This window comes from Harpia harpyja, chromosome 16, assembly GCF_026419915.1.
Source record: "Harpia harpyja isolate bHarHar1 chromosome 16, bHarHar1 primary haplotype, whole genome shotgun sequence".
In the NCBI taxonomy this organism is placed as follows: Eukaryota; Metazoa; Chordata; class Aves; order Accipitriformes; family Accipitridae; genus Harpia; species Harpia harpyja.
Genome location: NC_068955.1, coordinates 8,179,824 through 8,202,641, shown reverse-complemented (window position 1 = coordinate 8,202,641; position 22,818 = coordinate 8,179,824). Strand labels below are relative to the sequence as shown.

The 22,818-nt window shown below is 53.0% G+C and overlaps 4 protein-coding genes across 13 annotated transcripts in view; 2 read left to right on the top strand and 2 right to left on the bottom strand.

Moving 5' to 3' along the window:
• Positions 1-3,424, top strand: part of EYA3 (EYA transcriptional coactivator and phosphatase 3) — a 64,896-nt gene extending 61,472 nt beyond the window's left edge. For all 7 annotated transcript variants that reach the window (XM_052812094.1, XM_052812095.1, XM_052812093.1 and 4 more), the window contains one exon: positions 318-3,424. In XM_052812094.1, coding sequence (XP_052668054.1) covers positions 318-398 — 81 coding nt within the window. In that variant the 3' untranslated portion in view covers positions 399-3,424. The remainder of the gene's footprint in view (positions 1-317) is intronic.
• A 1,914-nt stretch (positions 3,425-5,338) lies between these two features.
• Positions 5,339-8,322, bottom strand: XKR8 (XK related 8). 2 transcript variants are annotated; one of them, XM_052810775.1, is made up of 3 exons: positions 8,012-8,322; positions 7,140-7,336; positions 5,339-6,354 (listed from the first exon to the last, which is right to left on the bottom strand). In XM_052810775.1, exons 1-3 carry the CDS (start codon positions 8,305-8,307, stop codon positions 5,615-5,617), a joined length of 1,233 nt encoding a protein of 410 aa, XP_052666735.1. In that variant the 5' UTR covers positions 8,308-8,322; the 3' UTR covers positions 5,339-5,614. The 2 variants fall into 2 exon arrangements, with proteins under 2 accessions (XP_052666735.1, XP_052666734.1); XM_052810774.1 differs by lacking the exon at positions 8,012-8,322 and having other exon boundaries at positions 7,140-7,843.
• Positions 8,323-9,482: 1,160 nt separating this feature from the next.
• SMPDL3B (sphingomyelin phosphodiesterase acid like 3B) lies at positions 9,483-17,527 on the bottom strand. 3 transcript variants are annotated; one of them, XM_052810771.1, is made up of 8 exons: positions 17,414-17,527; positions 17,085-17,298; positions 14,198-14,295; positions 13,484-13,627; positions 12,725-12,897; positions 12,399-12,579; positions 11,669-11,802; positions 9,483-10,542 (listed from the first exon to the last, which is right to left on the bottom strand). In XM_052810771.1, exons 1-8 carry the CDS (start codon positions 17,463-17,465, stop codon positions 10,150-10,152), a joined length of 1,389 nt encoding a protein of 462 aa, XP_052666731.1. In that variant the 5' UTR covers positions 17,466-17,527; the 3' UTR covers positions 9,483-10,149. The 3 variants fall into 3 exon arrangements, with proteins under 3 accessions (XP_052666731.1, XP_052666732.1, XP_052666733.1); XM_052810772.1 differs by lacking the exon at positions 17,414-17,527 and having other exon boundaries at positions 14,198-16,006; positions 16,584-17,200; XM_052810773.1 differs by lacking the exon at positions 17,414-17,527 and having other exon boundaries at positions 16,584-17,200.
• Positions 17,464-22,485, top strand: RPA2 (replication protein A2). Its single transcript, XM_052810621.1, has 10 exons — positions 17,464-17,482; positions 17,554-17,766; positions 17,991-18,103; positions 18,221-18,322; positions 18,421-18,534; positions 19,519-19,593; positions 20,262-20,375; positions 20,697-20,807; positions 20,983-21,077; positions 21,863-22,485. The coding sequence occupies exons 1-10, from the start codon at positions 17,464-17,466 to the stop codon at positions 21,945-21,947; spliced, it is 1,041 nt and encodes a 346-aa protein (XP_052666581.1). The 3' UTR covers positions 21,948-22,485.
• The last annotated feature ends 333 nt before the right edge of the window (positions 22,486-22,818 follow it).

The following is a 22,818-nucleotide window of genomic DNA, read 5'->3' as shown; positions in this document are numbered from 1 at the left end:
GTCTACGCAGGTTCCCTGGGAGCCCTAGAAAGGCTTTCCTGGGTGAAGCAGCAGCTCGCAGCCAAGCACTGAGATTTCCATCATGAGTGGGCAAAGCAGCTGATAGTCAGTGCCGGTGCCCATCATAAACAGATGTGCAGATAAGATAGGCTTCACATACTGATATGCATATGGCTGAGGTCCTGCCTGAACATGGTATGCTCAGACGGTGCTGTCAAAAACACCATATTGCACAACACTACAGTGGTACCTTTACTGCTTCCACTGAGCTGTAAAATCACTCCGATAAACCTGACTTTGTCATCTCTCTGTTATAGCACAACATGCCTTTCTGGAGGATCACAAATCATGCAGACCTTGTGTCCCTTCACCAAGCCCTCGAGTTAGACTTTCTGTAAGAAGTTGGAGCAAAGGTGTGACTGCAGCTCCTGCAAGCCCTCTCCATCGCTGGGGAGGCAGAAATCTATTACATTTGGGAACTCACTTTTCAGCTTGATGAAGAAAACATACCTAATGCAAACTGTACAGTAGAACGTGACACCAGTTTGTTTCCTCAGGAGCACAGGCCCTGCCAAGTACAAAGGTGTCCTATAAAGAAGCACTAGACTCAGCAGAGCTAGAGCTTGTCTGAAGAAGAGACTTACAGAAACCAGCTGAATTCCTCTAGCAGGTAGTCTCCAGAGGGAAGGGGTGATACAACAGCAGAAGTATTTGTAAGAGCCTTCTCCTTTCTATTCAGCTTAGTTGTAGAACCCAAGTAAACACAAAACCTTATTTTTGTAGAAAAATACTGATGGCAGAGCTGAACCTCCCTTGTTTCGCAAAGCTGAAAAGAGCTATGGTTTTTTTCGTAGGAAATATTAATGAAAATGTCAAAAATACCTCTATTGCTGTGAAATGTGTCCTCTCTCCTTCCCTGGGTGTTCAAAGCAGTTAATTTATTACAATGTCCTTATGTTATTTCCTCAACATGGGATTACTGGAAAATAGATATGGGAATGTTTCTGGGATACGTGGTTCCTTATAGAGGAAATTGTTGGTGTTCTGAGTTGATCCCGGTGGCTTCTAGTCAATGTGTGCACAAGCCCTGTTAACAAGCAGGAGATCATTGGATTCCAGCTATCCATGACCCAGACCATACATCCCACAGATTTTCCCTGTAAAAGAAAACAAAACTGCCTATGAACATTAGATACAGCACAACACTATTGCAGACTGCTCAGATGTGAATAGAGTCCTTGTCTGGACTAGGAATAATTTGAGAGAACTAAATCCTCATGAATGTTACAAAGAAGAGTATGGTTATTAATCTTCACCTCTGCTTTCCTGACTCCGTTTGTGAGAGTAAGTTCCTTTTAGTAGAATCAGATTCAATTTTCTTGTATTCTTCTTTGCATTAGCCTAACTACATAGGTAGAAACAACACTCACGTTAAGAGGGACTTAATTTTCTAAGACACTGTGACTTGGCAGCCTGGAGCGCGCTGACCTTAGGAGTGATGGTTACACTGATTTTTCTGCTACCATCTTGGAAAAAAAGGCTGAAGTCAGTGACCTGCAGTACCACTGGCCCGCAATAGCCAGCTGGAGACTGGGGGCTGGCACGGAGCGCTGGGTTTGTGCCAGGTCGGGCTGTGTTCAGTGATATCTGCCTCCTCCCGGTACCCTGGTGGCACCAAATCAGCAGGTGCCTTGAGTTTCTGCGCAGAGGACAGATGTCTGCTGCGCCCCACTGCACGCCTCTGCTGCTCCTGCTGAGCCAACACCACAGCTGCACCCAAACCCCTCCAGATCTCTGGTCTCCAGCCCAGTGTGACCCATCTGGGACCCATGGGGGACTGGTCTGAAAGCATGTCACTTCAGGGAGGACACTGACCCACTCAGGCTGTGCCCACAGAAGCAGGTGATGTGTTTGCTGCATTCCTTTCATGGCATTAATTACTGAGGAATAATTTCCATCAGTGCTGGGGGAGTTGCTGGGCCAGCACAGCACATGCTCTGCTGTGCCCCAGGAGTGTCTGTTCCTGGGCCAGCTTTGGTCACCACCGTGGAGAAGGTGCCTAGAGCAAGGGGTTTGGATCCCCAGAGCTAAGGGACTGGACACAGAGGTCTCTGTTCTACATGTTCCTAGCTCCAGTTTCACTTTTAAAAAAAAAAAAAAAATTGAGGGGAGATTCTCTTTCTCCAAGGTGGTCACAGGAGTTGGGAGTGGTCTGCTTTCCATCTAGCTCCTTGCTAGGTGTTGGCTTTGTGCTGTGATCTCAGGCGGATGCTCTGGGTCTGCATATTTCCCCAGTAACTCTGCTTCAAGAGCATGCTGTCTGCGTAGAACCTGCTGCCTGCAAGCAACATGACCTCTCATCCCATTAGAACAATCTGAGGAGCCAATTTCTGCTGTGGGTGTTACTGAACAGCTCAGTGGAGGGGATGTCTTTTGGCTGCACCAAGAGCTGCCACTCTGCTCACAGCTGCTGGCCCAGCGGAGCCCCTGGAACAAGCTGGGGACATGCTGTTTAGTGCCCAGCAGCAGGGTTTGAAGAGGAGCAGGAGCCCACGGGGTGTGTTTGCCCATCTGCCATGTACATAAGATGGAGAGCTCAGGTGTGTTACCAGGTGTTCCCACACAGCTGGGACAGCCCATGTAGGTGTGTGCTGGTGTTTCACAGCAGGTTGGGGCCCGTGCAGAGCAGGGAGAGATGCTACAGGGCTACAGCTCCATTACTGCTGGGTCCATAGAGTCCAGTTCAGCTGGGGTCCCTGTAAGGTGTTGTTACTGTGTCAGCCGGAGCAGAGCTGGTAAGCAGTGAGCCACGCCGAGAAGCAGCCCCATTGCTCCCAAGGTCTGAAATGTTACCAGAAGATCAGGATGTATTTGCAGTCACAGGAGAGTCTGTGCTGGATCCTGAACATCTCTCTGCGGGTCCCCAGCCCATCCAAAGGTCTCCTGTAAGCGGGCATGGGAGATGTCCCAGCCTGTGAAACAGCCTGTTCGGACTGGCTGAACCCACTGTGGCTGGCTGAACTTTGGGATTAAACCCTGTGCCTTAACCTCGCACCATCTGGCATGGCTGAGCAGCCCCTTTGCTTCACTAACGTCCAAAGCAGCTTGCAGGAGAGCCGTGCTGGCCTGTGCTGGGAGGTGGGATGTGTTTTGCCCAGGCACTCGCAACGAGTGCTGGACCCAAGGTACCAAGCAGCCTGGCAGCTGGCTGGCTTTGCTTTGTGTTTGTTTACTTTAAGAAGTTTTAAGGAAATTTTAAGATGTTGGCAAAATTTTAGCTGAGTGTGGAACTCTTGCAGCCAGTGACATTTCATACTGATATTTATACGATGTTTCCTTGAATGTATGTAAAGTACTTTTATAATAGGAGGTTGATGGTACATTTCTGTGTTTATGTTTAATAAAGGTTGACCTGGCTATTTTATTTTTACCTCTGCCGGCTGAATTTAAGACTTTTGCTGTCTCGTATGGCAGGAACAGCATCTCTATCCAAGCATTGATTTTCTTCTCTAGGCTTTCCCGTTACCCCTGACCTGGCTGTAGCTGAACTGGTGACAAACCCAAATGCCTGAATGACAGCCAGCCTGCTGGCCCGGGGCGCTGACACCAAGCCCCCCTGGGTGCTGCTGGCCTCCCCTCCAGCTTCACCGCAGCTGCGGAGGCTTTAAAAACCCCCTAAACTACTAATATTTGCTGCCTCCGAGAGCCTGGGGGGGAGATGTCCGTGCTGGAGCGCATGGAAAGCAGCAGGATCCCTGCAGCCTGCAGCAGCCCTTGCAGGGATCCCTCGGCAGCAGGAGAGGGGTGAGCCCTGGGCGCTGCTGGCTGTGGAGCCTTTGGTCTGTGTAATGGGAACTGTCCTATGAACTGGAAAAAAAAAAAATAAAGTCTTTATTTTCTATAGTCACTGCTTCAGCCTGTTCTCTGACACCCCTTGTAGTCAGTCCCTGTACCCTGCCATGGCCTGGGCTGGGATCGCTGGCACCAGCGGCGTTCAGGGTGATGGTGCCACAGGTCGCAGCGCAGCCACTGGCACAAGCAGCTGCCGGAGACCCCGATCCTCTGGGGTGTCCTGTGGGAACCAGCAGTGGAGGTACCAGCTCCTTCGCTCTGCTGTGGTGCCCAGGAGAGGCACATGGTGCTTGGCTAGTCCCACACAAACTTTTCCTTCCCTTTTTCTTTTGCACAAGGTCAACAGCCAACCCTCCTCCCAACTCTGCTGTGGTGCCACTGTCCTTGGCCACAGGCTTACAGTGTTATAGGAACAGCTGTAAAACAAGCATTTCAGATACTCCTCCAGCTGCATCCTGGTATGGGGGGTTCCCCTCCTGGGACAGGGTCTGACAGGGTCCTGCTGGGAGCACAGGCAACGCAGGCAAGGGGCCAAGGGCCAACACTGGGCAGCGAGTATGTGCCACGGCTGCTGGCTGGGCAACAGCAAAAAAAGCCAGGGGCTGTTTTGGGGCCTGCTTGTGTTTTTGCACCAAGCTGGGGGCAGCCCCGGCTGGGAAGCAGTGGGTGTCCACGCCCAGGAGCCAGCACAGCCCCACACTGATCACATCAATGGCCACGTACAGCTGAGAAACTGGTCACAGCCAGCGCCAGCCTAGTCACCACGTCAGGAGCACCGCCCAGGCTGTGGTGGTGGTGGGAATGCCAGCAAAGGGACTATGACGTGTCCGTAATAAGCCAGAAGCACTGAGCCATGCTGCAGCCATACACCAGGACACAGCCGCTGCCCTCCCCCCCCAGGATGGGTTCCCGTGGCGTTGCTGCACCCTGCCAGCCTCCACCCCACAATCAGCATTTGCTGCTCGAAGGAGAAAAGCAACGATCTGGGGCAGCAGCAAAGGGGTGACCTGCCCAGCCCAAGCCCAAGCCCAGCTTCAAGCATCAAGCTTCAGCTCTGCCCTCCCTCAGCCTGCAGCAGGAAGGGACCCGGCAAACGTGGCAAAGGGCAGAACCAACGTTTCTGTGCACAGAGAATGCGCCTTGGAACGTGCCCGGACCCTGCACCATCCCGCAACGCCCTCTCCAGGGTGCAGGCACCCCACTGCCCCTGCCCACCTGTGGCAGCTGCTCTCCCAGCACAGGGGAGTCTCTGCCTCCTTCCCCGTCCCTCTCTGAACATGGTGATAACAGGCGATCTTTAATCTTAACAGCAAAACAGGAGGAGGAAAACCCTGGCTGGAAACAGAAAGATCAGATAGCCACTGCCAAGGAGGGAACAAGTTCTCCCCCACCCACACCCACCTCCCCGAGCAGCAATGGCAGCAGTAGGCACAGGAGAGGCACAGAGAAAACAAACAAACCATTGCTTTTTTTTTTTTTTTTTTTTGGAAAACGCTAATAATAAATAACAAGAGAAGCTGACACTGCAGTGCAGTCACAACATGCTGGACAACCCCCCCCACAAACACCATGGCTCTCCCTGAGGGCACAGCCATGGGAGCTGTGCTGTGTGCCATGGGACTTGCCGGGTGCTTGCACATCACCCCTGGTTTCCGCCAGGTCCCTCTAGCTGCCCAAAACAGCCTGGGGAGAGGGGGGCAGAACTGGGAGCAGGACTAAAACAACTCTATCTTGCTGGCAAGTCACTTTGGAGAAGCCAGCTTCAGACAGCAGACTCAAGAGCAGCAGCCCCATTCAGGAAGCGCTGCCCCAGCGGCCAGGAGACAGGCAACTGGGCCTGGGCCAGCCACTGCATTCGCTTGTTCATGAGGTCTGGCACCGACAGTGAGCGCAACTCCAGCCCGTTGGTCCTCCCATTGGCATCCACCTCATCAAAGCCACCCTCTTGCTGCGCCCGCACGTTGGGGTGCAGCCACTTGTAGTAGGTGACTCTCAGCACCAGCCCCAGCAGGTAGCAGGGCAGGGCAGTGGAAACCACCGGGATGAGGTACGAGTGCTCGTCAGAGGGGGACCGGCACCAGAGCCAGGACAGGGCCAGCAGCGTGCTGTCCACCAGGATGAAGCTGTGATAGATGATGCTGCGGTACAGTGTCCTCCCCTGTGCCACATTGAACCAGCTGAAGTAGAGGATCACGGCCACCATGGCCCGGTAGAGCTGCTCGGGGCCAGGTGACTCCATGAAGTCCGTGCCCTGCAGGCTGACCCAGAGGAACATCGCCAGCCACACAAGCGGGAAGTGGATAGCCACGCCGTAGGGCCAGAGCAAGGCAAAGAGGGCAACCGCGAGGATGCGGGGGCAGATGAGGAAGAGGTTCCACAGGAAGTAGATGATGGAGGAGCCCAGGCTCAGCTCATACTTGTCCTGCAAGAAGGAGCGCAGGGACTGGTGGTAGTCCAGTAGAGACCAGGTCACACACAGGAATGCAGTGCAGATCCCCAGTCCTGCAAACAGTGGTGGAGATGCTGAGGGCAGATTGAGGGGGGGCCCAAGCCAGCTCAAACCTCCTCCTGCCCAGCATTGCTAAATCAAGCATCCCACCAGCTCGCAAAGCAGCTGCTGCAGAGGGCCAGAGCCTCAGCACCTGCATCTCTCCCCTCGCCTTCTACCCTCCCCGAGGAGGAGGCTGGTGCCCGCCCTTGCCCAGGAGATAGGGAAGAAGCGACAAGACCCAGCAGCTCTGCAGAGCCTGTCTCCCAGCCAGGGAAGCCCCCAGCCCACAGAGGCAGGAGGAGATGAGTGCTGGCTCCACCCAACCAGCACTCCCTGGGCTGGGCTCCCCATTTCACTGCAGTGACACTTGCTCCCCACCCCAGGACGGGCACCAAAGCGCCTCCTCGGCAGCCTGCGCTCCACCCTCCGCCCACATCCACAACAACAGCATCTCCCCGCTCCCCAGCAGGCTCCTGATTTCTCTACCTGACCCTCAGCCTCTCCTGGGGCACATAGGAGAATGACCACCCAGGTCCCCCAGCTTCAACCTCCCACCCCAAGCCCAGCGTAGTCACTGGAGCATGCAAGTGCAGGACAGGCATCCACCCTCTTGTGTATCACATCAAGGGAAGGAGTGATGTGGAAGAAGAATGACACCTCAAGCAAGGACAGACGAACAGTGTCCTCCTGGGTCCTGCAGCCCCCAGACAGCCCATCTGGTCTGTCCCTTCCAAGCCCGCTCTGACCTCAAGCCTGGACCCCCGCAGCCCCCCTGCCCTAGCCCCAGACCCCTCACCCTGGGAGGGCTCTGCCTTGTTTGTCTGCAGGATAACGTAGAGGAGCAGGGTGAGCTGCGGGGTGTTCTCCAGGAAGGTCTCAAAGAGGCGCAGCATGCTGATATCGTGGGAGAGGAAGGCCATGCGTCTCTGCTCCTCCTCCTCCTCTGCCTTTGCCCAGCACACCTTCCAGCCCACCTTCAGAGCGTGGAGGCACCTGTGTGGGGACCCAGCCAGTGGTGAGGGGCTGCTGGGTGGCAACGCAGCACGCCCCTCGGTCCTCACGCTGCCCTGGCAGGACAACTTTGAAATGCTCCGGTTTATGCTGTTTTCTTCCCCCCCGGAGGGGAGGCACGGTGCAGCCACGCTGCTTCCCCAAACAGCCGGGAGAGCCGAGGCTGAGACGAGGTTTTGAGGTGTTCGCTGCTCCCACAGGATCTGACACCCAGCCCTGCTCCATTTGGCAAGGAGGCCTCTGGCAGCGGTGGCAGCACCGGGAGAGGGAGCAAACCTGATCCTTTGGGACATGGGCGGGAAACTTCAGCTAGAGGGAGGCGGGTGGCTCCCACCGACATGTTTCTACCGGGCTCCAACCCGGGGCTGGGCCAAACCGCTCTGCCCGGGGAGTCCCTTGGACATCCCGACAGCCGGGGATGGGGGCAGGGGTGTTGGGACGTCCAAGGGGCTCCCCGGGCAGGGCGGTAGCTGCAGGAGGTCGGGCCCCTGTCCCCCCCCCGCAGGAGCAGGGTGAGGGGGCAGCGTGGGAGGAGCAGGGGGGAGGCTGGGGCGGAGCGGAGGGGCCGGGGCGGGGGGGGGCAGGCACCAGAGGGCCGCCGGAGGGATGCCTCGGGGGGTACCGGAAGAACGCCGCGGCGGGGGTGCGGTACCGTACCTGAAGAGGAAGCCGAGCTGGAGGAGGTGGAGGGCGGCGAGCAGCCACCGGGGCACGTCGGGGCGCAGGGCGGGCGGGTCGGAGCGGAGCCAGAGCCAGCTGCAGGCCTGGGTGGCGACCGAGGCGGCGGCCAGCAGCGCCAGCGCCAGCGCGGCCCAGCCGGGCTGCCCGCCCCGCGCGTACTCCGCCGCCACCCACCCGTCGGCGCACACGTCCAGCGCCGCCGCCGCCGCCCCCGCCGCCGCCAGCAGCAGCTGCCGCGGCCCGAACCGCGGCGGGGCGGCCCGCGGCGCCATCGGCGGGACCGGCGCGGCCCCGCCCCCCTCCCGGGCAGGCCCCGCCCCCTCCCGGAGCCGCCCCCTCCCGGGAAGCGGCACCCGCTGCCCGCCCCCCGGCCCCCGCCCGCGGGGCTCCCCGCACTCGGCGCGACTCACGCGGCGGCTCTGCCACCCCCCCCGCCGGACAGAGCACGGCCTCGAGCCACGGACCGGCGCTCGCCGGCACTGCTTTCTCCGCGACCTTTCCGGTCCTTCACGGCAGCCGACCCCCCGCCCCCGCCGCGGGAAGGCCTGCAGCCCTCGACGCGAGCGTCCACCCGCGCCCCTCCGCAGGAGGCTGCTTCAAAAGAAACCGGGGGATCGACGCCACCCCAGGAAGCGGGTCTGGGAAGCGTCCGCCTTGTAATCCCGTTGCAAGCGGGAGGATTTCAGGACAGGGCCGAGGCCAGCGCTACCGAGCATCTCCCGCTCTTCCCTTTCAGGGCGGCGTTCGCCCCAGGGAGCTCCGGTGCAGCGGAGCTGGGGGGCACAGGGCCCAGCCGGGGGCAGCCAGCCCCGAGGCACTGGCAGAGGGGGCCCCAGCCGGTTCCAGACTCCCACACCGAACCGGCTGCCCTAGGGGCAGCCAGGAGCGCCCCGGCACAACCCGCGACAGCTGCCCTCAGGCACCCGCCACACCGCTCTGGCACACACTCTGAAGCGGTACCAGGGGCAAATGCCAACCGCGGCCGTGAAGCCCCAGGGCCGCAGGCAGCCGTTCCTCCTGCACCCTTGCTCCTCTTCCGATGCAATGCATCCATTCCACCGCGGCCACCCCGGTGGGCACGCCACCACATTTGCGTGCCCAGCCTACACTGCTCCACTGGCGGGCTTGGGTCCTCGCCCCTGCAGCCCCCTCCGCGCCTTCTGGGTCCCTCAGGCCACGTGTTCTGAGCACAACACCCCGCTGCTTTGTGAGCTCCCGCTCTGCCATGTCAGACCCCGGGAGAGCGCAAGAGCTGTCTTTCACAGACAACACCAATATTCCTTCTACGTCTCCTTCACCCAAACCTAAAGGGTCTGACGCCATCACTTTGCATTGGTTCCCTCGAGGTTCTCGGACAAGCTAGCAAAGCCCAAGGTTGGTAAATCACCAAAGCGTTCAAGGTCAGCTTGCAATGCCCAGCTGAAGGAAGAAACTAAGTGGATGCAAGTTAAGAGAGCACAAAGGGAAGAGCTGTTTATGTTCAGCAATTGGGGGAAAAAATAAATAAAAAATTTAAAAAATAATAATAATCAAGCTTCTTACCCTGGAGCCTTGTCTTGGGCACTGACACATGAAAGTCATGGCCCAAACTTGCTGAAGTTCATACACCATCAAAGGAAGAACTAATCCCACCTGGCTCTGCTCATAAGCCAAAGGCAGGGCTGCTGCTGTACAAGGCCACCAAAACAAGACCTTCCAGGTCACCAGTTGTGTGGTCTTTCCAGAAGCGAAGCGTGTGCCAACATGAGGAACCCACCTGGCAGCAGACTCCTCGGGAACAAGTGGCAGCTCACAGCTCTCATGCACAGTAAGTTAAAGTCACCGGGAAGCCTGGTCTTCACTTGATTTGCGAGAATACCTCGGAAGTCACAGCGTAAGGGGGACGGACTCCCTGATGCAAGTCAGTCTGGCACAAAAAGACTTTGTAGCAATCACTGCCCTTTCCTGATACATCAAGCTTTTCTAGATTTCACATCAACATCACAGAGCTTTTAGTAAAACCACTGATTTTGTCTTGGTTTCAGAGTGAGTTCTCAATGCCAAAAGCATTCACAATTGCCGATTCGTGTGCATCGTGAACTCGTGCTCTCTTCGTTTTCTCTTGCTCTCAGTCATTACAGTGCTTGCCGGGGACTAAGAAGTCCTAAGAGCAAGCAGAAAAATAAAAGCCGAACACTGATGATGGCAGAGGCAGAGCTGCTGGTTTTAACACACTCCTTGTATTTTGTAAAATCAACTTCCCTGATGGCACAAACATGATCAACGCGGCAGGCCTCCTCGCACGGGGTGAGGTCATATCTGACAGAGTTAAACTCATAGTACTGCTGCAGATAGTGTGGATCCTTTGATATCCTCTCCAGCACTGTTTGCATGGAGCGCAGAGAGCCATCAGGGACTTGGAAGGCTTCTGTCAGCCTATACTCTTCCTCCCATGTTGGGAACTCTTCCTCCCACGTTGAGGCCATCATGTTGGCACGAGTTAGGTTCAAGTAGTAAGTCACCATATCCTACAGGGAGAGAAAAACAACAAAACGAGGACAAATCAGGAAAGGATCGGCCCTTGAGTGAAACGTTTGGCTTGGATGCAATCATCCACTTCTCCCAGATGCTGGTGTGCAGCATCACAGACACATGTATTCACTGCAGGCAGCGCATCTCCCTGCCCAACAAGGGGTGAGCTGCCTCCCGACAGGTGCTTTCTACAGAGGTGTGAACCTGGGGACAGACACCTCAGATGAAAGCCTCTAGAACTCACCACAAAAGCATCCTGTTTCGTAAGGGAGGAAGGGATGGCTTTTCTCTTCTTGACTTTTATCTCCAAACATCAGGAAGTTTGAGCATGGCCTGCTTCAAAATCACTCTGTTATTTACTACCAACACTATCCACTGGCAGAAGCAAGGGTTAAGTAGTGTTACTTACTGAGTGAAGTTATTTTCTCAACCGTGAACTAACTAAAAAAAATAAAGTTTTTCACAATTTCTGTTCTCAGTCTTTCCCCCTCTTTCCCTCTGCATCACTAGCTCCCTAGCCTTCCACAGTGTATTTCCACACTCATTTCTCATGCTATAAACATGTAAACAGAGCATCTACAGAGCTGCTTTATCCATGGCAAAGAAAGGCACAAAGACCCTATCCTCCACCTCTTTGCAAGTAAGAGACAGAGGAAACAGAAGCTGCCCCTACAATTCACCAAAATTCAGATCCATTACAAATGAATAAATTTAGCAAGCAGGGGGACCCAAATAATTTTCTAGATGGTTAAAAGTTTTTGGAGGGAGTTTGACAAGTCTGTTAGTCCTCAAAGAGGAGTTGTGCAATCCACATTACCTGGGTAGTAACACAAGCATCAAAGGAAACTAGCTACAGACATGAAGAACGCGACAAAACCGGTCCTGCACTGCCCTGGGGAACTCATCCCAGCAAAAGGCCTGGGCCAGCTGACTGCAGTCACCTTGCCTTCACTCACTGATGTTCTCACTAAATTTTTGTGCTAGACATAAGGCTGAAATAGCTTGGTTTGGGTCCTCTCCTTCATAGCTGCTTGGGTCCTGTAGTCCCGCCTGTTAAAACCACGTGGAGGAATTAAAGCACTCTTCTAGAACTGCAGCATGCAGCACATGGGGATCCCCTACCAACACTTGAAGGGTGTCTGGATCATAGTCAATCACCCGAATCCCAGGGTTGTTGGCTCCATTGTTCACTCCAGGTAATGTTGTTTTCCAGGGAGTCACTCCAGGGGCCAGGAACATGACATTGATTGGAGAACCTTAACAGAAAGGCAAAACAACCCACGAATAGGGACCTTGGCTTGTATCACACCCTGTCCACGCAGCAGTGAGCACCCCGGGAACCGATCACACTGCAAACAGCAGCTTTGTCACCAGCCCTAGTTACAACAGTGCATGCATAAAGATCAGCACATTGAACAGCATCAGGGGTTGAACATGGGACTGCTGCAGCTGAGAAAAGGCTTTCCACTGCTGTCAAAGACTCTTGCAGTGAGAGTGCACAAGAGAACCACACTCAGCAAAGGAGACCCAGAGCACTACCCGTAACCCCAATGCAAAGATTAGCAACTGCTCCCTTATGTCTCAGCTGATGTCCAAAACCCATCAATAGGGAGCAGGCAAGAAGTTGCAAGGCATTGAGGGGAAACAACAAAATGGAGGGTAAACAGGAAGGAGGGCTGGACCTACAGGCTGGGGGTGGAGATCAGAACCACTGTTGTCTCTTGTTGACCAAAGCATTTCACAAGCCTTTTCTGGCTTCTCAGCTACATTCAGATAACAGCCACTGAAAACAGTGATTTTCTGGGCATTGGCAGAGCTATCACACAAATGCTTGCGTGGCCAGAACCAGTACCTGTATCACTGTAAAACATCCGAAAGCTGTCTGTGTGATGGTGCCCAAAAAACTGGGCAGCAATCACCCTGTGGTGCTTCTGCACGATTTTCAAGTATCGTTCATTAAAGCCACTCCGGAACCAGGGCATGCCTCGTTTCTTCTCGAAGAAGCCAGGAGGGACGTGCCCCACAATGTAGACCTACAAAAGCAGGAGTTGCACTGAACGCAAAGCCCACACTTCCCTCACCATGCTGTGACTGCACAGAGGGGAGAGCAGGAGCAAGAAGAGCTTCCAGGCTGGTTGAAGCCCTCTACAGAGTTTGCTTATTCATTTCTTTTAATACCATTTCATCTGCTCTAGAGGCATTGGTCAGTGTTTCTTCCAGCCACTGGAACTGCCCTCCAGGATCTTCCTCACCAGCTGTCTCATTATTCTTGTCATAGTACAGATTGGTATTGAGCACAACCATTCGCCCCCTTGTCCTTGGGCTGGGCAGCTTCTCACTGTAGAAAGCTCCTGAAAAATGCAACCGACAGGGCAAGAGCTGGAGGTCTGGTCACGCTGACTGCTGTGACCCCAGATCCCTTTGTTTCCATCCCTCTCACCATTCCTTGGCAACAGCCACAGCAGAGTCACTGGACAAGGGGCCAGCAGCGCTCTGACCACCCCAGGATGGGGATTTGGAGCGACTCTTCCCCATGTGCCTCTTGTCATGCCTATGCCTCTCAAGGTGAAGGGAGGCCCTGCATGGGGACAGTGTGCAGCACCAGGAGCTGGGCAGCTCTAGACAGCCAAAGTGCTGCCTGTACCTGCACCTTTCTTAAAAGATCTTTTTAATTCCACTGAAGCTGACCACTCTGCATTCTCCGAAGGGACACTTTCCAGTAACTCGAGGAAAGCAGGAGAGACTAAAGCATAAAGAAATTTCTTTTCTCACAAGCAGAACTCAGTGCCAGAAATCAGCATTAAATTGGACCCTTCCTCTGCAAATACTCTATAAATACTGTTGCTCGGAGCATAGAAGCAGGGAAAACCATTCATGGTATTCTCCTAACCACCCCCATCTCCCAGAGAGCTGCCAACATGAGCCAGTGGTGCATACCTGCTCTGAAAAGAGGAGTGGAAGCATCATTCAGCCAGGAACGCCACAGTTCAGCTGTTCGGTTGTAGATCCTGTGCTCCTTCCCTGGAAACTGATTCTTGGGGTAGAAGTCATGATTGCCCATCGCCGCATAGACTTTAGTATCTAGAGACAGAGAAAAGGAGGCACAGAGGAATCCATGCTTGCTTCAGAGTTCCTCAGCACCAAAGCTCCCCGAGACACTCACAGACTTGGAAAGAACAGCATGAATTGAGAGCTTTGCAAAAGCGAATCATCCACACCACAGCCATATGGTTGCATTGACTGGGACTACAACACTGCAAAGACCATCCCTCCTTGGGACAAGCCACCCCAGAGCCATGGCTTTACAGATGAATCAGTGAGCTTTCACCATCAATAACGCTCCTTCCCCCACTGCTGACATGGATTAAGTGTGAGGAAAACTTGCAGCCTTTTCTGTCTTAATGACTAATTACAGAAATGTTTATTTTCCTCTCTTCTGAGTGAGCTAACCTGAAACAATGAGTGCGCATCAGACACCTCAATTCAGACACACCTCATGCCATACAGCAACTAGGAAGAGGACAAACAACTCCCAATGACCACAGGCCTTCCATCCCTTTCCCCTTTCCAATTCTGTCATTTTTCCACCCTGGTAAGCTCTTCCTATGAGACTCTGTGCCCCTCTCCCCTTCTCATCCCTTCAAATCCTACCTGGAAATGTCTCTCTTATCAGAGAAGTCAGATTTTCTATTATGTGCAGAACCTTTTCTTCTCCAAGCTTCTCATTGGGGACGTGAGGAGTATCGTCTCTAGAAAAATAAAAGCAGCACAGTCACTGTCTGTGACTAACAGGTCAAATGCTTGAAGTGATAAGCTGTATTGGGTTTGTGTGGCAAGGTTTTGGTAGCAGGGGGGTTACAGGGGTGGCTTCTGTGAGAAGCTGCTAGAAGCTTCCCCTATGTCCGATACAGCCAATGCCAGCCGGCTCCAAGACATACCCACTGCCGGCCAAGGCCAAGCCCATCAGCGACAGTGGTAGCACCTGTGTGATAACATATTTAAGAAGGGAAAAAAAATAGCAGGGGGCACAGCAACTGCGGCCAGAGAGAGGAGTGAGAACATGTGAGAGAAACAACTCTGCAGACCCCCAGGTTAGTGAAGAAGGAGGGGGAGGAGATGCTCCAGGCACCGGAGCAGAGATTCCCCTGCAGCCCCTGGTGAAGACAGTGGTGAGGCAGGCTGTCCCCCTGCAGCCCATGGAGGTCCACGGTGGAGCAGATATCCACCTGCAGCCCATGGAAGACCCCACGCCAGAGCAGGGGGATGCTCGAAGGAGGCTGTGACCCTGTGGGAAGCCTGCGCTGGAGCAGGCTCCTGGCAGGACCTCCGGATCCGTGGATAGAGGAGTCCATGAAGCAGGTTTTCTGGCAGGACTTGTGACCCTGCAGGGGACCCACGCTGGAGCAGTGTGCTCCTGAAGGACTGCAGCCCATGGGAGGGACCCACGCTGGAGCAGTTCATGAAGAACTACAGCCTGTGGGAGGGACTCATGTTGGAGAAGTTCATGAAGGACTGTCTCCCATGGGAGGGACCCCATAGTGGAGCAGGGGAAGAGTGTGAGGAGTCCTGCCCCTGAAGAGGAAGGAGCGGCAGAGACAAGAAGTGATGAACTGATGGTAACGCCCACTCCCTGTCCCCCTGCACCGCTGGGGGGGGGGGGCAGAGTAGGTGGAGAATCCGGGAGTGAAGCTGTGCCCTGGAAGAAGGGAGGGGTGGGGGAAGGTGTTTTAAGATTTGGTTTTATTTCTCATTACCCAACTCTGGTTGATTGGCAATAAATTAAGTTTATTTTCCCAAAGTCGAGTCTGTTTTGCCTGTGACTAATTGGTTGAGTGATCTCTCTCTGTCCTTATCTCGATACACGAGCCCTTTGTTATATTTTCTCTGCCTTGTTCAGCTGAGGGGGTGGGAGTGATAGAGCAGCTTTGGTGGGCACCTAGCCTCCAGCCAGGGTCAACCTACCACATAAGCAAGGCAGAGAAACTTGCTTACTGCTCTTTGAGCCTTCTAGAAAATAAAGTTAAAGCTTTTGGGGGGAGGAACCAGTGCTATGTTAACTGGCCAAGGCACTGAAGGAGTTTCAAGGAATTGCTCAAAGTGAAAACAGGCTCCGCTTTATTCTACCTTGAAAAATCTGTACACAAGCATAGGAAATGGAGGCTCACTCTGCCTCAGTGCATTTAATAGGCACTAAAGCTGACTGGAAATATTGCAAGGAACAGCATTTTGCAATCTCAGGTCAACATCTGATCAGCAATAGTGAAGCAAAGCTGTTTGCACAGCTGTTTTAACAGCAGGATAACAACTCTCATTAAAATGAAACAAAGGAATGCCTCCAAAAGTGCAGCAGATACACACTTCTATGTTTTCAGTAATATGCTTATGGCATTTGTAGATGATGCTGGGCTGTCAGCAAGCCCATCAAAGAGGAAGATCAAAATTCAACATGATGTCAAAGAACTGGGGGAAATAATTTGAAGGAAAAAGAAAAGTCAACATAAAGTCATAAGGACTGATAACTACTTCTAAGTAAGAACAATCATCTGCAGAGACAGAAAATGAAAACGTGGGGTCAGGCAACAGCACTACAAACTAGGACTAGAGGTTACAGCAGGTTACAGGTTGATGTTGCACTGCTAGAAGAAAAGCAAACGTTACAAGGGGACATATATACTTAAAATAATCATGCAAAATAAAACTTTTACTGTCTGCAAGTGCTATTGAGGCCTCCTGTGGAATAGAGTGCCCACTTCTGGAGACCATACTAGGAGAAAACATGGGGAGGCTCTTCACACTTATAAAGCAAAACAGACCCTTTTTGAGACAAGTCTCCCAGATGCCTCTTCACAGTTTGAAGAAATGCTGCAAGTCTGTTTTGCAATGCTCTCCTCCCACTGCCTCTAACAGGCAGGACTAGGTGTACCAACAGAAAGAGCACATCCCATTCCCTCAAGTGTTCCAGGTACTCAGAGCCTGTGTGAAGTCAGACAGGGCTGGCAACAATTAAAAAGAAAGGGAAGGACGATCCTTTCCTTACCTTACTGTTTCTCACTGCTGGGGCTTGTTGGGAGCCTCTTGCTGGCGTCGAGAGGCCTTGTTGTGGTTATGCTCTCCTCCAAGCCTCCACTTTGCATCATAAGGCACATCCTTACCTTAGCTCTTCAAAACAGTTGCCACGTAGAGACCTGGATCCCTCACAAGCTCCTTATGCCCCAGCCCTCCGGCTGCCCGTTCTCCCATCCAAAGCCTGGCAACCCTCTGAGCAGGCAGGACCGTGCCACAGCCTGAGGGCAAGGCGTGACCCCAGAACCCCCACTATCAATGCCTGGAATATTTGGTGTTTCTCCTCTCGGAGAAGCATCTCTCTAACGAGGCAGACACCGTCCCTCAGCCCCCAGGACTGCAGCGGGAGGACGGAGAAGGCGAGCTGAGGAGAGCCCCACCAGTGGCGGGTTCAGAGCCCCTCCGACCGCCGCTGCTGGGGGGGCGGCCGGGCAGCGGATCCCCCCCTCCCGGCGGGACGCCGGCCCATCCTCACCCGGTCCAGAGGATGAAGTCCGGCCGCCGCAGGCGGTTCCTCATGGCGCGGACTGCGGAGGCGAGCAGGCGCCAGGGCGCGTCGCAGAGGTAGCTGCCCCAGGGCCCGGCGGCGGGCACGGCCCGGGAGCCGGCCGAGGGGCACACCTGCCCGGCACCCGCCGCCGCCTCGTAGTCGGGGTCCCAGTGGAGGTCGGTGACGTGCCAGAAGCGCCCTGCCGCTGCCGGGAGACGCCGACGCTCACCGGGGGGCGCGGGGCTGCCGCCGGGCACCGCTCGGGGCCCCCCCGCCCGTCCAGCCGGGGAGCGGGGCACGCTGCCTCCCCTTACCTGACAGGGCCGCGGCCAGCGGGCAAAGCAGGAGGAGCGCGACGGGCTGCATGTCGGCCAGCGGCTGCCGTGCCGTGCCGTGCCCTGCCCTGCCCTGCCCTGCCCTGCCCTGCCCTGCCCTGCCCTGCCCCTCACCTGAGGGCGGCCGGGCAGCGCCCACACTCAAAATGGCGCCGGCCGCTTCCCCCGGCCTCCCCCTATTGGAAGGAGCTGGAAGACGGAGGGCTGCGATTGGCTGCCCGCCGGCGGAGCGGCGCTCGCGGGTTGGGCAGGTGCCGGAGGCGGGAGGAGGGGCGCTGCGCGCGGGCAGGCAGGCGCCCGACGTTCGGCTGCCGCCATGTGGAGCGGGCACGGTGCGGGCCGGGGGCGGCCGGGCCGGGCCGGGGACGGCGCCTGGGGTCGGCGTGGGGCGGCCGGAGCCGATGGAGACGAAGACGGAGACGGCGGGGGGGGGGGCGGGGGGCGGGGGGCGCGGCCCCAGGCCGCCGCCGCGACCCGTGATGGCGGCGGGGACGGGGGTTGGGGGGGCGCGCGCTTCCCCGCCGCCGCCTCACGGGCTCTCCCTCTCCCCCCTCAGGGACCTTCGACGGCGGGTACGGCACGGTGGGCAGCTCGGGGCCTGTGGGCGGCTACACGCAGTCCCCGGGTGGCTTCGGCTCCCCCGCCGGCACTCAGGCGGAGAGGAAGCAGGTAGGGCGGGAGCGGGGCCTCGGCCGGCCCCGGGGCGCTGGGCCGCAGCGGCCGGAGGAGCGGGGAGAGGGGCGGCCTCTGCGCGGCGGCCACTGACGGCCCCGCCATTCCTTGCAGAGAATCCGCTCCCAGAACATCGTGCCCTGCACCGTGTCGCAGCTGCTGGCCGCCGAGCAGGTCGACGAGACCTTCCGGATCCGCGATGTGGAGATCTCGCAGGTGGGCGGCGGGGGAAAGCGGCGAGCAGGGGGCCTGCGGGTCAAACGGACTCGTTTCCTGGGGCCTTCCCCGATAAACTCTTCCCTCTTCCAATGCAGGTCACCATTATGGGGATCATACGGCACGCTGAGAAAGCACCAACGAACATTCTCTACAAAGTGGATGACATGACAGCAGCCCCGATGGACGTCAGGCAGTGGGTTGATACTGATGTAAGCATCAGATTTGTTATGGACACGCTTCTTTAAAAGCTTTTCGGAGCAGTGGAGAGAGAAAAGTTGCAGAATAGTAGAATATCTCAAGTTGCAAGGGACCCATAAGGATCATCAAATCCAACTCCCTGCTTCTCGCGGGACTTTTTTATCAAAAAGATGTGGCTTTTCTGAAGAGCGTTTTAGGGATAACAACTCTCAGAAATCCAAGGGAGATGCTGCTGTAGCAGAGATCACTGGTGCTGTACGTGACTCATCTCCTGTTTTGTAATACATGCACAATTCTACGTTGAATCACTTTTTATAATTTTTTAGAGTTTAGCTGCTGAAGCTCAACCGTTACTTCATAGCTGAACTGGGACATGCACGCTCTACTTCTGTGTAGAAAGTCAAGGAGAGAAAGTGAACAGAGATGTTTTATGTGGCTCTGTGATTGAGATGAAGACACGTACCAATGAATGTTGTCTGGTTTTCTGATGCATGACTGCTGAAGTGCTGATAACTTTCACTAAACTCATGCTGGTATAACAGGCCTTTAAAGCTAGCCCATGTTATTGTGAGATATATTTGAAGGCTAACAGCTGAGTTCAGCTGAACAACTTCGGGAGAGTAATTAGGCAGACATTCAGTTGGCTTAACTGCAAGTTTATCGTAACTATGCCAAGTTGTGTAGTTGAACACCTGCTTTTTTACTATTTGAGGGTTCTTTCCTCCTGTGAAAATCTGGGAAGTGGACAGAGACAGCAGAGCAGACAACTGGCTTTGACTGCTGTCAAGTCTACAGTGTGTTCAAACGAGCAAATATTTTTTTCTCTATTTTTCATTTATGGTTATGTTTACCTAGCTGCTCTTACTGGACATAGGAATGCATGCGGTTTGTGTTTGCTTGAGATAAGCCTCCTTTCCTAAGTCATTTATTGTGATAATTGAGAAATGGAAACATGAATCAGCAAAACCTTCCTTTCTCCTTTTCCTCTCTGTTAGGAGGCAGGTGGCGAGAATGTTGTGGTACCTCCAGGAACTTACGTAAAAGTAGCTGGTCATCTTCGGTCTTTCCAGGTAAGATCATGTTACCCATATCTGACTCCAAGTCACGAGGCTGGAGCAGTAGCATGAAGGATTGGTGATCTGGCAAAGTGTTAGGGGGCTCCCTTTAGAATATCCATTTAATCATGGTCTTTGCTCATCCTTTCCTGTGGACAAATCCTTGAATGTTTTTGCCAGGGCTGTATTTAATAACACTTTAATTGTTTCTAAATGCAAAGGACAGAGGACCCATTTAAAATGCCACTCTTCATCAGTACGTTGTTTTCAGCGGAACAGAGTACTGGCCACCAGGCTCTTGGGTGTTTGCACTGTGGAGCTTACACTAGGTTCTGGTTAATGGGGACGCTTCTTGTAACATATTATGTGATGTGGTTGCCTCATAACTAAATATTGTAACTAAATATATGAATAAATATTCAAACAATAGTGCATGCATTAAAGCAAAGTGCAATTAATTACCAGCTGGTTAGAAGGAGAAGTTACCTTGTCTGCATTGTCTTGCAAAATCACATATGAAAATGTAAGTTAGAAAATTTTGGACTAGTTACATGCAGACAAGCTCCCTACCCGCCACTGTCCCTGTTCCTGGAGAGAATAGTTGCATTGGCTGTTAAGCATGTTCCGGTTGCTGTGATGTTAACTTTTTTTTCTTTGCTTTATTTTTTTTTCTTCTCTGAAAGAATAAGAAAAGCTTGGTGGCATTTAAGATCATGCCTCTGGAAAATATGAATGAGTTCACCACACACATACTAGAGATTGTCAATGCACATATGATCCTCAGAAAAAATCTTATGGTACGTACTTGAAGATCCTGATTCCATCTTGGCCCTTACTGGGTTACTGGTTATCTCCCAAAGAGAGGGACCTCTTGGTTCATTGGGGAAATTGTATACCAGTTGTGGGGCTGGAAAGCTTGAAGCTGTTGCAGCGCTACAGTGAAGGTGTAACAGGAGTCCTGGCTTCTTTGGAGACAGATTTGTGTTGCAGTCCATTTCCAGCAGTTTCTTTTGGAAATCTATTTTTAATTACTGTCTCTCTGAAATAACACCAAGTCTTTAATGTTGTGGGTTTTTGGCAGCCTGTATAACCACAGCAGTTTACTCTCATAATTTCAGTCAGCATCAAGAGTGCCTCAGTCATTCTCCTCCGCTGGGATAGGTGATGTGGGGGGCTATGGAGGAGGTGGCAGCCTACCAGTGAACGGACTCACAGCGCATCAGAGTCAGGTACGTGCAAGCAGCTTCTCCAGGAGCACAGCAGTCGCAAGAGAGGCTGCTGTGGCATGATGTAGGACAAAGAAATGCAAGCTTGGTTACTCTTTGAAGTTGAATAGTTCTTCCTCAACCTTGTCACTGGTAGAGAAGCTCAGCTGTGTGCTAATGGTGGTTCTTGCTTTTCCAGGTGCTGAACTTGATTAAAAACTGCCCTGTCCCAGAAGGTATGAGTCTTCAGGAGTTGAAACTTCAGCTCCACAATATGAGCATGTCAACAATCAAGTAAGTGTGTAGAAACAAAGGATGTTCTGGAAATTCAGGCAGTCCTTCCTGGAGTCTGATAAAAGGAGGCAGAGAGGAAAATAGTGGGCAAGCCCAGATCCTTACTTGTGAAAGAGCACTAGTAATTTCATATGTTCCCAGTTGGATGTGGTAGTGAGCCAGAGCTTTTGAAGTCTTCAACAGCTTAGAATGAACCATTGTCAGCTGAAGGGGTGATAAAATGCTTTGCTCCCTATTTTCAAAACAAGCCATTGAACGGTTCAGTAGCAAACTAATAGCTACCTGGGAGTCCTGCAGTGCCTCAGCAGTATTTTCTCCTGTTCAGGGACTACCTTGCCCTCTGCACACCGATCAAAACTTGGGAATAGACTGTTTCTGTTCTCTTCTCCTTTGCTGTCTCTTAGAACTTCTCCTCCCTGAGACTTAGAAAAATAGTGAAGCCTAAAGACAGTAGTGAACGTCCATTATATTTCTGTGTTCTGTCCCCTTTGAAGCAGAGTTGTAGGTACTGCTTTTACCTGGGAAGTACTGAGAGTGGTGGCCTTCCCCTCTGTGGCAGGCAAAGTCTAAGAGATGCTGGGGGAGCAGATTGCCCTAGCTTTGGAGAAGCTTTCTGAACCTACTGACCGGTGCAGCAGCATTTAAACTGCTCATAGGATAGAGCCACCGAGAGCTTCCCTTGGCAGCTGCCACAAGGAAACAGTAGGGATGGGGTCTGTATGTGGGAAATCCCTGAAAGGTGTTGATATGAACTAGTTAACAATTGCTTTTTTTTTTCTTCAAAGGCAAGCCGTTGAATTCCTTAGCAGTGAGGGACACATCTATTCCACTGTGGATGATGATCACTATAAGTCGACAGATGCTGAGTGAAGTTACTTCCAGCTGGATTTAGTTCTAAGCAAATGCTTGTCCATGTATCAAGTTATCCTGCGGAGCTTTGTGACGTGGAAGGTGATCTTTACTTTTTCTAGGCTCTGAAAGTCCCAGTTACTCTGTGAGTGCCTCCTTGTAATTCAAGGACAAGCAGAACGTATACGATTCTGTTAACTGGACTCGATTATATGCTGTGACCATGTGACTGAAAGGATAAAGAGACATGGGAAAACTGAACTCCTCAAAGCTTCAGAGCCTTCAGTTTGTTTTTGTATCCTCAGAGGATGCCTGTGTTAGAAAGAGGTTCTTCTTTCTAATCTTGTCCTGGGCAGATTGTCTTTTGTTTCTAGAGCTGTATCTCCTAACTCAGCTTTCATTCCATTTCATTCACTAAGTGGGTAGCCAAGAGTAATATTCCACTAATGTACAGTAATCATGAATAGATTTTTAATTGGTTTAGTTTATACTATGAGGTGATCTTGTTACTACAACTTTTGAATGTTTCCAATAAAATTTTCACTTGGGTAGTCTTGCATGCGTGTGTGGCTCTAGAGGCTTTTCTTCCCTAAAAAAGAAAAGCATCTGTGTTGACAAAACTTAGCCATGTGGGTAAAAACACAGCTCGTGCTTTCAGAGTTTCTTTAACTATACTTATTTTTTCCTTAGCTTTTGAAGTAAATTGCTTTAAAAGGTCAAACTGAAGCAAATGTCTGGAAACTAAGAAATTAAATAATGGTACTACTGAAAAAAGCTACACATTGTATCAGTGTTCCAAATATAGCCAGGATCATTTCTACCACGAGAAGTACTTTAGCTGAAGCTCAAATTAATTATGTCACATGGAACAAGTTTTTCTTCTTTAAACTAT